General features: G+C 42.8%; 1 protein-coding gene across 1 annotated transcript in view; it reads left to right on the top strand.

Annotated features, from left to right (window-relative positions):
* The window catches only part of Slc24a3 (solute carrier family 24 member 3), a 448,141-nt gene that overhangs the window by 382,982 nt on the left and 51,209 nt on the right, over window positions 1–13,950 (top strand). Inside the window, exon 7 of the mRNA XM_026400702.2 lies at window positions 9,870–9,895. Within this exon, the coding sequence (XP_026256487.2) occupies window positions 9,870–9,895 (26 nt within the window). The remainder of the gene's footprint in view (window positions 1–9,869; window positions 9,896–13,950) is intronic.

The following is a 13,950-nucleotide window of genomic DNA, read 5'->3' as shown; positions in this document are numbered from 1 at the left end:
AGTGGACTGAGTAAAGAAGATCCCTCTTACCAACGTGGATGGATAGCATTCAATTCCTTGAGGACTCAAATAGAACAAAAAGGCAGTGGAAGAGTGAATTTTCTCTTTCTGCTTAAAATGGATCATTTGACTTCCTCTGCCCCGGACATGAGTGCTCCTGGTTATTGGGCTTCCTGACTCGAACTGTCACTTATTCTATTGGCTCTTTGGTTGTCAGACCTTTGGGTTTGGACTGAACTGCATTGTTGGTTTTTGTAGATGGCAGATTACTTCTCAGCCTCCTTAATAATGTGAGCCAATACCTCATTATTAATCTAATGTACACATGTAGGTGTGTATGTGTATATATGTACACATATAATTTCCTATTTGTTCTGTGTGTCTGGGGAACCCTGCCTAATATACCTCCTTTCTAGCTCTAATGACCTTGAAGAAACCAATTGCTCTGGTTTCAGTTTTCTTACCTACAAGACGGGAATAGCTGCACTAAGGGATCTGCACACCTGTTTCACAAAGCATTTACCTATAGACTGTGTTATTGCAACTCTCTGTGTCAATAAGATAAATATGATGTTTGATAAGAGACTTTTCACGAGAAGCCAGACAGGTTCTTCAGTTCCTGATGTTGAAAATCTTGGGTTTACAAATCATCACAAGGTCTGCCCTGAAAATTGGGTTATACATGCTGCAAACCCTATCCTCCCAAGCTCCCAGGTTCAAAAAGGAATAACTGGGAGGATTGAGCAGAAGGGGTTGGAATGCTCTGTGGGAACTGATGACATCCTTCATCTTTTAAAGTCCTGGCTCATAGACCTAAGGACACACGGGAATGTTGTGTTCTTATTCTCAGTTGCTATCTGTGGAAAAGGTTTGATCATCTGTCACCTAGAGGTCTCTTCACCTCAGCCAGACTTCCCAAACACTCTTTCTAGCAAGATTTGTGCTTCCGTGGACCAACCCATGCTGCTCACTGCACAGTGCCCTTCTGCCCTTCTAGGGTATTTCAGGATGATTTTTAAATTTTAAACTTATTTTTTCAAGAGACACATTTAGAAGATAGTGTAAGTGAACACAACTATGTTGCTAAAGTCCAGAAAGAGATGACTATGCTCATAAAGAGATGTCCTGGAAGCACAGACTTAGTGATATCCCCTCCCAACAGTCTTTCCCTGCTCTCAGCATAGACACCTCACGGACTGTGTGAAATAACTTGTCTTCTGTCCAGTGTATCTTGACTTGTCCAAGATAAAATAAATGTAATGGCTGCTAATGATGTGTGAAGAAGTAAAGAGGTTCTGCTGCTTCTGGCCGCAGATGACACTGTCACCCAATCCTGGTCTTTGGGCCAAGCCACCATCTGCCCTCAAGGTGTGGTACATAAATCACAGGACTGAGTAGCTGAAGGAGCAGGCTGCCAGGGCAGCTCTGCTTTTCTTGCAGACAGAAACAAACTGCAAGATAAAATGAGTCTTTGCTATCACCTGAAGATTTGGACTATGTGTTTATAGACCAGTTGTTTAAAATTAGAGTTGTTTTGAATCAAACCTAGATTTTGAGGAAAAATCACATTTCTTCATGGTCAAGAAGCCATGGAAAATATCAGGTTTGAGTCTTCAAGGCTAGGTCTTGGTTCTCACTTGGTTCTATTTCCTTTAACGGGTATTCCTCTACCTTCTGTGGGCATTGAAACAGGGGCATGCTTATTTGAAATGCAAAACCCAGGGAATTTCATTCCATAGATTCTGGGTGAGGATCCAAGAAGCTGCATTACAACCAGCATCTTCCTGACCTCCAGAGGACAGGAGGATAGCAGCCCTACACTGCATTTTGAGAAACACAACTTTATGGCTGCAAACACTTTCCCCCCGGTATTCACTTGAGGCCTAGCAATGATGATTTTTAGAAACAATTTAAAGATTCCCAAAGGAAAAGAAATGCTGGCAGTCTAAGTAGCTTTCCTTTGCTTGGATTCCTGACTTCTATTCTTCTGGGTGGATTATTTGAATCTTGTTAACTGGTAGTCACGCTCCCCAGGGTCATTTGCATGTGAGACTCAAAATCTTACCTAAGAAGCAAAACAGAGTCTCCCTACAAGAAGCACAGCACTCAGCAAAGTAACTTTCACAGTGTCCCCACATCTAGATTCCATGCCCCAACCTCAGGCCATAGCTCACACACACTCTAGCTTTTGTCAAGGTTTCCTACTACTCTCTTTCTAGGTCTCCCCAAATATCAAGATAATAAAATCATTTTTCTTCCAGTTTTCCTTATGTAATACAGATTTCTTTATAAGATTCTTCCATAGGAACTTAAAACTCCTTTATTTAAAACTACCTTCCTCCTATCCACAAAATAATTATTAACCTTCCCAAACAATTTATGTAACTATTAGAGTTTTTTTTAATACTTTCTCCCATTATATGGTTCTGAAATGTTCAGAAGGCATAACTGTTGGTCCCCTGAGGTTGGAAAATAAAGAGCTCATTCACCCACAGGGTAAATCAGGATTAAATGAGACCAGATGCCATTTCTATATACATACTCATCAGGGGGTCTTTCAAAGACACACAGAGGAGCCTCAAGGACAAACCATGGAGCCTGGAGATCCAAACAGCAGGCAGAAAGGCTTCTCCTGAGATGCTGGTGGCAACGAAGGGGCAGGGCACTCAGAATCCAGAGGAAAGTGCAAATAGCATTGCTATACCTGAAATCTAAATCAGCAGAAATATAAGCAGATGCAGATGGGACACAAACAGGGTGGAAAGCAGAAACACAAAAGTAAGAAAAGTAAATGCATTGTGCAATTAACAGAGCAAGAACAGTTCACGTAGAGGCACAGAGTCAGTACACTTTGGTATTTGGGTTTCACCTAAACTTCCCTCTGTGCTATTTTCTAGTTTGCTTGTTTGTTTGCTTGTTTTTAAGAGGCTGCAGAAGAAATTAAGAATCTGTCATTTTCTAAAGCAATCATGATTTCAAGAACTAAATTATATAGTTCTCATGGGCCCTTCCCCCACCTCAGTCAAGCATGCCCGTTAGCCCTTGTGACACTGAAGCATCAGACCATGGAAAAGCTGGATGTGCCTGGAAGCTTAACCGATGACTTCAGTCTCTGCAAGAAAAGTGTCACCTCTTAAGCCGTGGGAGCATATGGGTTCTTTGGAGTGCATTCCTGTGTGCATCTACCCTACAGGTCCAACAAATGTCTGCACACCATCGCAGACTCTCCTGCTGCTTCTCTTCTGCCCCTCTCTCTGATCATTTGGACCGTGGGCATCTCGGGCCTCCTGGTCCTGCCCTTTCTCCAAATTCCAGCAGCCCTGTCAGTTTTCTTATATTGAAATGTTACTGTAATTTACATAATCATGTAATTTACATAAATGCAAAATGATTCATTACATCACCAGTCTAAACAGCTGCCCTAAAAGAAATACTTTATTTTTACCCTTCATCTCTGCTTGAGGACAGGGACTGTGAGCATTGACAGGAGGGAAACCTGTGGAACAGGTTTCCCATAGCTTGGGCTGGGGCTGAAGTCCAGTTCACAAGTGCTATCTATCTACAGATGATGGGCCAAGGAAGCCATAGACCCCAGTTGGGGTGGTTCCTCAGGGCACCTAGGCACAGGCACAGCAGTGAGGCTGATCCAAGCTAACATTTCCTTTTCCATCTCCAGAGGACTCATTGCAATGATCCCAGCTTCAATAATGCCAGAGGTAGTCAGTGCTTTGTATTAGTCAGATTCAAGTTACTATAACCAAATACTCAAAGCAATTATTAAGAAAAAAAAGGTATATTTAGTTCATGATCCTGGAGGTTCTAGTCCATTTCCAAGTGGCCCTATTATTTTGGGCCTCTGGCAAGGTTGGCACATTATGGCAGGAGGGAAGCTAACTGCTCACATCATAAACCAAGAAGCAAGAGAGAGAACAGGAAGAGAGAGGGGTCCTGCAACTTCTTTCAAAGGCATGACCCTCCTAACCTAAGGACCTCACACTAGGCTGCACCTTTCAAAGGTTTCTCAGCCTCCAAATATTGCCATCAGAGGGACCAAGCTTTTAATACACAGATCTTTGCGGGACAGTCATGCAAACCACAACAGCTTCCGACAGAATTTTTGCAGTAATGGAAATGGTCTAGAACTCTGTGCCGTTCACTAGGGTAGCCACTTACCACATGTGGCCACTGGGCGTTGAAATACAGCCAGTGAGACTAAGGAACTGGATTTTTAATCCACTGAATTTTAATTAAGTTACGTTTATATCGCCACATGTGGCTAGTGGCTCCCATATCGGATGGTGCAATTCTAGTGAGCAAACTGTCCCATGGAAAATGTACCCACACTCTCACAGGCACCCACAGTTTCCAATAAGCACTGACTCAATGGGACTGAGCACCACATTGGTAGAAGATTTATCAGTGGATGCTCATGACTATGTAGGCTAGCGATTCCATAAATGAGTCCCATATTACAGATGGCAGAGCCAAGGCTCCAGAGGTAAAATGACTTGCCTGAGGGTGGAGAGCTATCACGTCTCAGGCTCCCCAGAGCAGGTATCTAAGATGGTCTAGCTAGACTGCTCCAACACAGAACTTGAAATTTTCCTCCAATAAAATTTGCTTCTTACAGTCTTTAAAAGCCTGCTTGTCCCCACCTCACAATCTTCCTGTTAGAAAGGAGTGTCTGCTTCCTTTATTTTGTGATCTTTTTTTAGAGAGAGAAGAGTAGTCTTACTGTTTCACCTTCTGGGATTATTTTGTGTGTGTGTGTGAAGACAACTAATAATTTTAAATACTCCAGAAATCGTCTTATCTTTCTATGGGAGAAAAGAAATCTTATGGGTCACACTGATGATTGTCCTTCACTGCCCAGCTGGCACCAGGGCCCTAGCCCTAGCCTTAGCCCTCCGGCCACCACCCCTCTCTCTTTGACCCCTTATTCACTGGGAATTAGCTGCTTCACTTTCCAATTTGGAGACTTGGAATCTCTCAGGCTTATTATCCCCCTATTACATTTCAGTTGTCCTCCTGGCCAGGTGGGAACCACAGTGGTGGCTATAAGAGTCTCACAGGGAATGACTGAGGTCGAATTTTAAGGTCCTGAAACAAACTGATGATGAGCATACAAAGGTGACCTGTTTTTCAGTCACTGCTGTGCGTAGGAGAAAGGACCTGTTTTGAATAATGCTGGAAAAATGAGGGGGCTGGGATTATCCTTGCATTCGCTCTTGAACAGGGACATGGGTCAGCTGGCTTGGAGAATGTACCATGCAAAAAGAGAGTCTCCCAGCTTTTACAAGGAAAATGACTTAGAAATTTTAGTTTGTGGGTTTTTTTTTTGTTGTTGTTATTGTTGTTGTTGTTTTGTGTTTTTTTGTTTTTGGTTTTGGTTTTGGTTTTTGGTTTTTTTGTCATGCCCAGCAAATGTAATCCTTTATCAGCCTTCCCTATATCCTAAATTATCTTCACATCCCTTTTTCTTCCCTGTAGCCTGCCCTTATGTTTTTGTATGAGATGACCAGCTCTTCTCAATCCCTACTTCTAGGTTTTATCTTTATTTCCTGCCTTCCTGCAATCATTAGCACTATCCAGTCAGACCTCTAGATGTTCTGAAGTAAGACTTACCATTTAACCTCAAAGCATATGCACACCGATGCACGGAGTAGTCAGCTTTTCTATGTACTCCATGAGATTACTCTCCTTCGATATAATTGCCCTGGCCTCAGCTAAACCACCCATACCCCCTGCTCCCAGGACAGAAGAAATAAAAACTCCAAGTACAGATCAGCTCTGGGAGTCCCCACACCATTGAATGGGATGATTCTGTAGGGGGCCTATTTCCATTTTATAGCAAGAAAAGAGAGATTTTCAAGGTTTCAGTCTCTCTCAAGGAAAAAAAAAAAAACATGATGGTGTTGATTTTCTCCTATTATTTTCACTGCTTAAAATTCTACCGGTGAGCTTGATTATAAGATAGGCTATGAAATCGTAGCTTCAGCCACGTGGTTGCCCCTGTTTGATGGTTACAGCTCACACTAAGCAAACCCCAGGGACTGACATGGTGATGTTGAGACAATGCCTGCCTTGGGCCTCTCCTCTCCTGGCCATACCTCGCCCATTCCTGATTTGTCTTTCCCTCTCACTCTTCCATTTTGAACATGCCATTCCCTTGGCAGTTCCCTGGAACTCTCTGATATCTAGGAATTTACCTGGCTGTCTTGCTTGGAAGAAGCAGACACAAGGATTGACAAGCTTGTTTCCATGGTACCCAGCCATTTCTGGGAAGCCTGGAAGAAATAAGGGCTTTTTTTTTTTTTTTTTTAATTCATTCCTGTTTGTTCGCTTTTGCAGATGTAGAACACATGGAAACCTTAGAGTGAAGCCCAGGATAGCTCTGGATGAACCGCATGTGGGTCAGAGGCCAGGGTCCCTGCCTAGCCCATGTTCAGCAAATACGGAGCCCAGTTATCGGTTGGCATTACCCATGTGTGGTCTCTGTGCTATTCCGGTGCCTGGATTCAAACAACCAGCAGAGCATAGAAAGATGAGATGCTTACCCAAGGCTTGCATTCAAAACTAATTGGAAAAAGTCTGGGTCAATTTCAAAGACCACAATGGGAGGTCACTCCCTTGCAACTCACATGAGTACTAAGGTTGACACAGATAATTTGTCCCCAAGAAAGAGCTTTAAACAGGAACTGTCCCTCCAATGCCACCTTGCCTTATCAAAGCAATAGCGTAGTTGAAAGCCCTCCAGTGGTGTGCCCACCTGGAGGTGCTTCCTCTCCTGGAGGAAGCTCTAAGGGAGCTTTGAATACGGGCTTGAACTTCTCTACCTTGGCAGAATAGACCTGTTCAGTGAACTGGAGCATGAGCACCACCTAATGGTGACACTTGGAACTGGAGGAGCTGTTTCTTGTTTTAGATGAGTATAAATGATGGCAGGTTTTCTTATACAATAGGAATAGTGCTATTATTATAAGGGGGTTATTTTCTCTGTTTTCTTTTCTAGCCAAAGCAATAAAAACAGAGGAATGTGTCAAGGGACTTCAATAAGAAAATCTTTAAAGAATAACAAATCCATCACTCCCTCACCCTGATCCATCAACAGCCTCAAGCCAAAGTAATGCCTGTTCTTTACATTTCAAAAGTTTTCAGACACAGAGATTGTAACGTCCCATCAGGATGTTCCAGGAATATCATCACCTAAAGGAAACTTACCTCTGTGATCAGTGCCAATTTCTTTTCTTTTTTTCTTTTTCTTTTTTTTTTCTTTTTATCTTTTTTTGGTGCTGGGGGTGTACCCAGGTTGGTTCAAGCATATTAAGCTTGGGCCACTGCGCTGCATGCACCCCAGACCATTTTCTTATTTTCAGTCCTTTGAAGAAGTGGTGTCCAGCCACCTTCCTCCTCCATCTGACCCCAGTGAATGCTTAGAGAAGTTCATAACTCACTTTTCCCTTCTCACAAGAAACAAGCCTGTTTCCATTTAGATTTTCTTCCAGGTCTGATTTCTAGTCCGTGTTATCCATTTTCTTGTTCTTTTGAGTCTCCTCATTTCTCTACACAATCCACTTAAGAAGAGGGATGAACCTGAACCATGTTTTCTCATCAGCCACAGGGCAGCTGAGTCCTCTGGGCTTTTGCTGTAGCGGTCACACGCCCTGAGTGATGGGGCTTCTTTGGGCCAGACAGAGATCAGAGAGAGAACTGTTTCCATGGCTTGGATGTTTCTAGAGCTCTACCATTTATTGGTAGTAATATTCCATCACCTGCATTTCTCTGTCTGCCTCCCTGAACCACATCCCAATCCCAACTCCACAGGCCACAACCCTCCTCCTGACTTCGATTCCTGATGTTCTGTCCCTACCTGGGTATCTTATCCAATCTCACTGGCTTTACCCACTATTTCTCTTATTATTGGGCTCCCCATACATTCCATTCTCAGTTTGGGGTTTTTTGTATAATTAAGCTCATTCTAAGTTTTTTTTTTATAGGATCATTGAAATAATCAACAGCTAAAGCCATATTGATCCCATGACTGGGCCCTGGAAAAAAAAACACAAAAAAAAAAAATACTTTTCTGAATACCAGGGTGAGCTCACACCAGCTAATCCTTTTGTGGGATCTGTGCCTCCACCCGTGGAGAAGATCACCCAGAATAAGGGCTTAGAAAAGACTGCCTTCATATCCTATGATATTGTCTGCCTTCCCTGATAGAAGAAAATTAAATTGGCCTGGTCTAATAAACTCTTTTCCAGTATCTTGAATTCTCTTAAGTGGCTACAAATTGATTGTTCCAGCCCATTGCTGAGACTAAATTGAATTAATTAATTAATAGACAATGTTTTCCGTCTTAGATGACAGGATCTGTTTCATTATTTCTTGACGACAATTTTTTGTAAAGCTGGTTATTCTACAGAACAGCTGTGAATGCCTCGCAGGGAAGAGATGCCACCCGACCCAACCTGGATGATGGGGTCATTTCCTTTTGTTTCTTTCATTTTCGTCCCATTCTGGTTTGACATTCTCCTCCAAATGTCAACTTGTTGAATTCTGATGACGAAGATGAGAATAACAGAAAAGATGAAGACACGGTTTTTTTCCAGTGGCTTATTAGGCAGAAGGAGCTATAAACAAGCCCAGCTCCTTCCTCTTCAGCCTTCCCTTTGGACCTTTAAGTTCATTGGAAAGACCTGTGGGTGTCTTGCGAGCTGTGTCGACAGTGTTGTCGGCAACTCAACACAAGTGCTGCTGATCCCGATCACTGGGGACAGAAGCAAGGCCCACGTTGCTGGCTTCCTTTACCATCCTGGTGTCATGGTGGCCCTTTATACCCGAGTGGTCCTGCAGGCATCTTCCTTGGGGTCTCCAGTCGGTTTCTGCCTCTGAAGGGAGGGTCACTTAGAGATGATCTTACTCAAAGGAGCCAAATTCTACGGGAGTTTGGAAAGAAAGAGCTACAAACCATGTCATTAGCTTCCTGCTTGGACAAAATGTATGTGCCCATTTGATTTCCCCAAGGAGTCATTTGGGCAGATAAATGTGTCATGAAAGCAACTTCAAATTAGAACCAGGGCTAAGATCTAGAACCAATTCAGTAACAAATCGAGGAACCCCCTGAAAATGTCTCATGTTCTCTGCGACTGGGTTTCCCTGTATAAATCAAACCAGTCTCGCCACAAAGTGGGAAATGATCTTGGATGGTGTATGAACTAGGGATATGAGTAAATGAAACCCTGTGGTGTATTCTCTCTCGGTCCCAACAGATGAGGAGAGACTTGGTTTGGCGCTTGTGTCTTTCACTCCTTCTGACCCTCCATAACCTTTTTCCTTAACAGAAAGGCAGGCCCCTGACCCGTTATGGCCACCAACAGTGTCTACCCAGGATCTGTAAATACTGATTTTTTTCAGGGTTAATCTCTAAATGTGATGAAAAGGGATGCTGATCTCTCACTTCTGGTTGTGGTATAAAGTTGTCTTGGGGGGAAACATGTTTTTTTAAAAAACAAACGAACAAAAAGGTCTATTAAAAGAAAAAAAATTATTGAGTATGTAGAATTTCAAGTACTTGCATAAAAAACTGTGAAGGGGCTACATGGTTCCCAGAGATGTGTAGAAATCTCACAGGGGGCACATAAGGGACTAGCATTTGGAAGGACCTGCCCTGCTCTTACCTGCCTTTCCAGACCTAAAGCCCACAATGTATGTTGCTTTTGCCATCACTCCATGTCAGATAGAAATTACAAGATTACCACCGTGTCAGCAGGGTGGATGGTGTGCAGTCTAAAAACATCGTGTGTGTGTGTGTGTGTGTGTGTGTGTGTGTGTGTGTGTGTCTAATCTATCCTTTTTTATTTTTTTCACAGTTCATTTATGATGAAAAAGTTTCTTGGTAAGTACCTTTTTTCCTTTTCCAATTTTCTCTTGTTATATTACAGATCCAAATATATTGAAGGCCAGAGTTAGGGTTTAGAAAAGAAAGGGAAATGCCATGATAACTTGGAACAACTAGATTTCTTGGGAACCCTCTGTCCATCTCAACAAAGAATTTCAATGGGCTTTCATCAAGCAGAGATTGTTTTTTCTCTTGGACTGGAGTGGGGGCTTCCATTCAGAATCTTCACAGCTAGATGTGTCTTTATTGAATCATGTTGGATGTTGTGACTTTGCTGAGTCTTTCTATAGTCAACCATTTGCTAAGCTATGGTTGAGATTTGGCTGATCCTTTAAAATTATATCTGTGTTAGTCAGATTTCTGGTACTATAACAAAATAACTTAGATAAGCAACATATAAAGAGCAAAGGATTTGTTTGGGCTCAAGATTTTGGAAGTTTCCGTCTATGATCAGTTGGCCCTCTTGCTTTGGGGCCTGTGACATGACAGGAGTGCATGACAGAACAAAACTAGTTATAGTTACAAAGTAAATGAAAGAGGAAAGGGCTAAATCTCACTATCCTCTTGAAGGACAACCCCCAATGACCCAGAGATCTTCCACTAAGCCTTACCTTTTAAAGGTTCCACCACTTTCCACTGATGCCAGACTGAGGACCAGGAACCTGACTTATAGGTCTCTGGGGGACATTCCAGATCCAAACTCCTTCAGTATCCAAACCAAGTTCAAGATTCCAAATCTCATCTATATCTGAGGAGCCAGGAGCCAGGCACCTCAGTGACCTTTAACCCACTAAAGTTCTGCCGAACATTCAAAGAAAACAATCTCAGAGCTCTGAAAACCAGCAATTTTTTTTTTAAATAGAAAACTTTGTCCAGGTTAAATCTATGGAAGGATATTTGCATTGTGGACAGCTGTCCAAATCCCCATTCTTGAAATGAGTTCTGAGCAAGTCAAATATATTTGAAATGGAAATAGAAATAGCCCGTGCTGTGCATCCCTGTTATATTTTTTTTCAAATATTTAATCTTTAGAAGTAGAAGAGTGTGAAATAACTTTTTAGGAATAAGAGTGACTCTGTAGCTATAAAACTTTCATGGCATCACTTAAAGCCAGGAATGAGCTTTGGAAAGAAGTAGAGCCTTCACCGGGCTTCACTTTCTGCAAAAGAAACGCTCAGGCTTTGTTCTAACCCTTTGCTCCAGCGGGCATCTCTGTGTCAAAGGACATCTCTGTGATTTCCAGAGTTTGAAGGCGGCAGGGAACCTATCATCATGTTAATGATAAATGTCATGTATTATACCAGGGTATTATTAAGAGAGCTTTTTGACAAATCAATCTCTCTCTCTCTCTCTCTCTCTCTCTCTCTCTCTCTCTCTCTCTCTCTCCCTCCTCTGTCCAAGAGGGAGGGGGCCACCTCCAAGGGTGACCTTTCGGACACATAATCTCCATATTGACTCATAAAAAATAAGAAGGGTATCTTTTTTGAGCACTAATAATCAACAGCCTCAAAGGGATCAAGTAGCTTGGGAGCCCCCAGGTCAGAGATAAGGAAGAGCCTGTTCCCGTCTTGGATGTGGCCACCCAATGGGGTGGTGGTTTCCTCTCCCCATGTCCTTGGGGGTTAAATGCAAGAAAACTTCCAGGAGTAAACTTGTGCAAACCGATGGCACGATCAACCAAGCTGCTGCTCTGACTTAGCAAACAGTAGGTGACTGGGTGTTGCTCATTGTTGCTAGTCTTTGCTAGTGTGTGACGCTGAGACAAAGGAAGCTAAGGTCGCAGGTGAAGTCAATGACTGTTCCACTGCTGAAAACCACCAAAAGAGACCAATCCAGGGCGGTCGCTGTCATTCTCAGGGGAGCTCTTTTTCTGCCATCTCCATGACATTGCTGAATACAAACCAGGGTGGGAAGATAAGAGCAGGTTTTGTGATAAGCCAGTTTCATTCATTATCCTCAAAACCTCTTTTACAGTGTTTCAGGTGTTTTGGAGCTAGTAAGGGGGAGTCCATTTCTGCTTCATTCTAAAGACACCCCCCCCCGTGATGTGAGGGGATCCCAGCTGTGTTCGTCAGCATTTCATTGCTGTGACAAAATGCCTGAGGAAACAAGTTAAAGGAGAAAAGATTTATTTTTGCTTGTAGACTCGGAGGTTTCTTGGACCTGTCATCACAGTTTATAGATTCCTTCACCAAACCTAAAGCTCATTGAGCAGTGGTATATCCTGTTCAGCCAAGAAAGTGGTAGTCAGCCATCCATCAGAAATGTTTTCTGTAGAAACTGTGGACTTGTGGTGAGTTGCAACATCCTGGTGGAGACGTGTGGCAGAACAAAGCTACTCACTTGATGGTGGCCTGGAAGCAGAGAGAGAGAAGAAGGAGCAAGGACAAGAAGGAGTCCCCAAGGACATGACCCCAAGGTCCTACCTCCTGCAGTTTCCACTACCTCCTGGTCATCTGTTAACAGTAGATGAGCCACTAAGGAATTCAGAGCCCTCATGATTCAATCACAAATGATTCAAAGACAATTGAGTGGCTGTTCCCTGGATCTGCCTTTTTCCTAGCCTGGAAGATGTTGGACTCAGAAACCATCCACAGCTTTAACTTCCAGGGAAGAATGGAGCCAGGAGGTGCTTTCATTGCACCAAAATAACCCCAGTCCCAGAGCGCCGGCCTGTTGCGTAATTATCGTTATCACATGCATGGGCTGACGGGAGAGCATTTTTCACATGAGCGAGGCTGGGAAATTAAAGTTTGCACCACTGGCCTTTAACTGCTTTGGGACATCCAGGGATTTCGGCTCACTGAAGGAAAGAAAATATAGATTGAACTTGAAACTATTGGTCACTGTTCGCTTCTCTCACCTTCTTACCCAGCCAGTCGTAAGCATTTGTCCTGCTGAAACAGGGTGCATGTGAGCTGAGTTCTCTCTTGAAACTCAGACTCTTTAAATCTGTGCAACTGAAGCACAGGAACATTTCAGTGATACTTCAAACAGCGAATTCCATTCCTTCATATAGAATATTCCAGCCTGTCCTAGAGATTTCAAAGCAGGTAATCAATTCATTCCACATCTTCAAAAGGAAAGTAATCTCAGCTGTGTTTATTTTGAAACTAGAGTACTCTTTAGGATGAAATGAGCTTTGCCAAGCACAAATTCAGTCTTCGGGATTGGTTCCAGGATCCCCTGAGGATACCAAAATCTGTGGATGCTCAAGTCTCACATAAAATGTCCCATGATTAGCCCGGCGCATTGGTGCACACCTGTAATCCCAGCATCTCCGGAGGCTAAGGCAGAAGGATCACAAGTTCAAGGCTAGCCTCAGCAACTCAGCAAGGTTCTAAGGAACTTAGTGAGACCCTGTCTCAAAATTTAAAAAAATAAATAAATAAAAGGCCTGGAGATGTGGCTCAGTGGTCAAGTACCCCAGGCTCAATTCCTGGGACCAAAAAATAAATTAAATTAAAATTAAAAATAAAATAAAATGGCCCATTATTTGCACACAACCTGCACACATTCTCCTATATACTTTAAATCATCCCTAGATTACTTACAATACCTAAGCACAATGTCTATGTTGTACAGATAGCTGTTATACTATGGTGTTTACAGAACAAGAAAAAAGTTTATGTATGTTCAATACAGAGCTTTTTTTTTTCAGATATTTTCCATCTGTGGTTGGTTCTGTCCATGGATGTGGAACCCATAGATAAGGAGGACCAAGTGTACAAGGTCTTCTTATCATCTGCAGTTTAGATTCCCTGGCCACTCCTGTCTCATAGTACAGTATGTCACATTCAGCCAAGAACTCATGGTCAGCAACTAGTCAGGAAGGCTTTCAATAGAAAGGAATAGAAAACCCAGCCATACTGATTTATTGTTCTTAGATATCAAGTATCCCAGATGGAAATGGAGCAGTGGCTATGCATTTCTCTTAGCCTTTCTCTGATGGTCCCAAGATGGCTGCTGTGGTTCCAGCTATCAAGTCTGTATTGAAGATAAGAAGGGGGAAGAAGGGGCTTTGGTGTTGTTCTTAGTACCCTTTCACCTTA

Source organism: Urocitellus parryii, chromosome 6 (genome assembly GCF_045843805.1).
Source record: "Urocitellus parryii isolate mUroPar1 chromosome 6, mUroPar1.hap1, whole genome shotgun sequence".
Lineage (NCBI taxonomy): Eukaryota > Metazoa > Chordata > Mammalia > Rodentia > Sciuridae > Urocitellus > Urocitellus parryii.
Note: the sequence above shows the minus strand (reverse complement) of the source record. Positions and strands in the feature narration are given on the sequence as shown.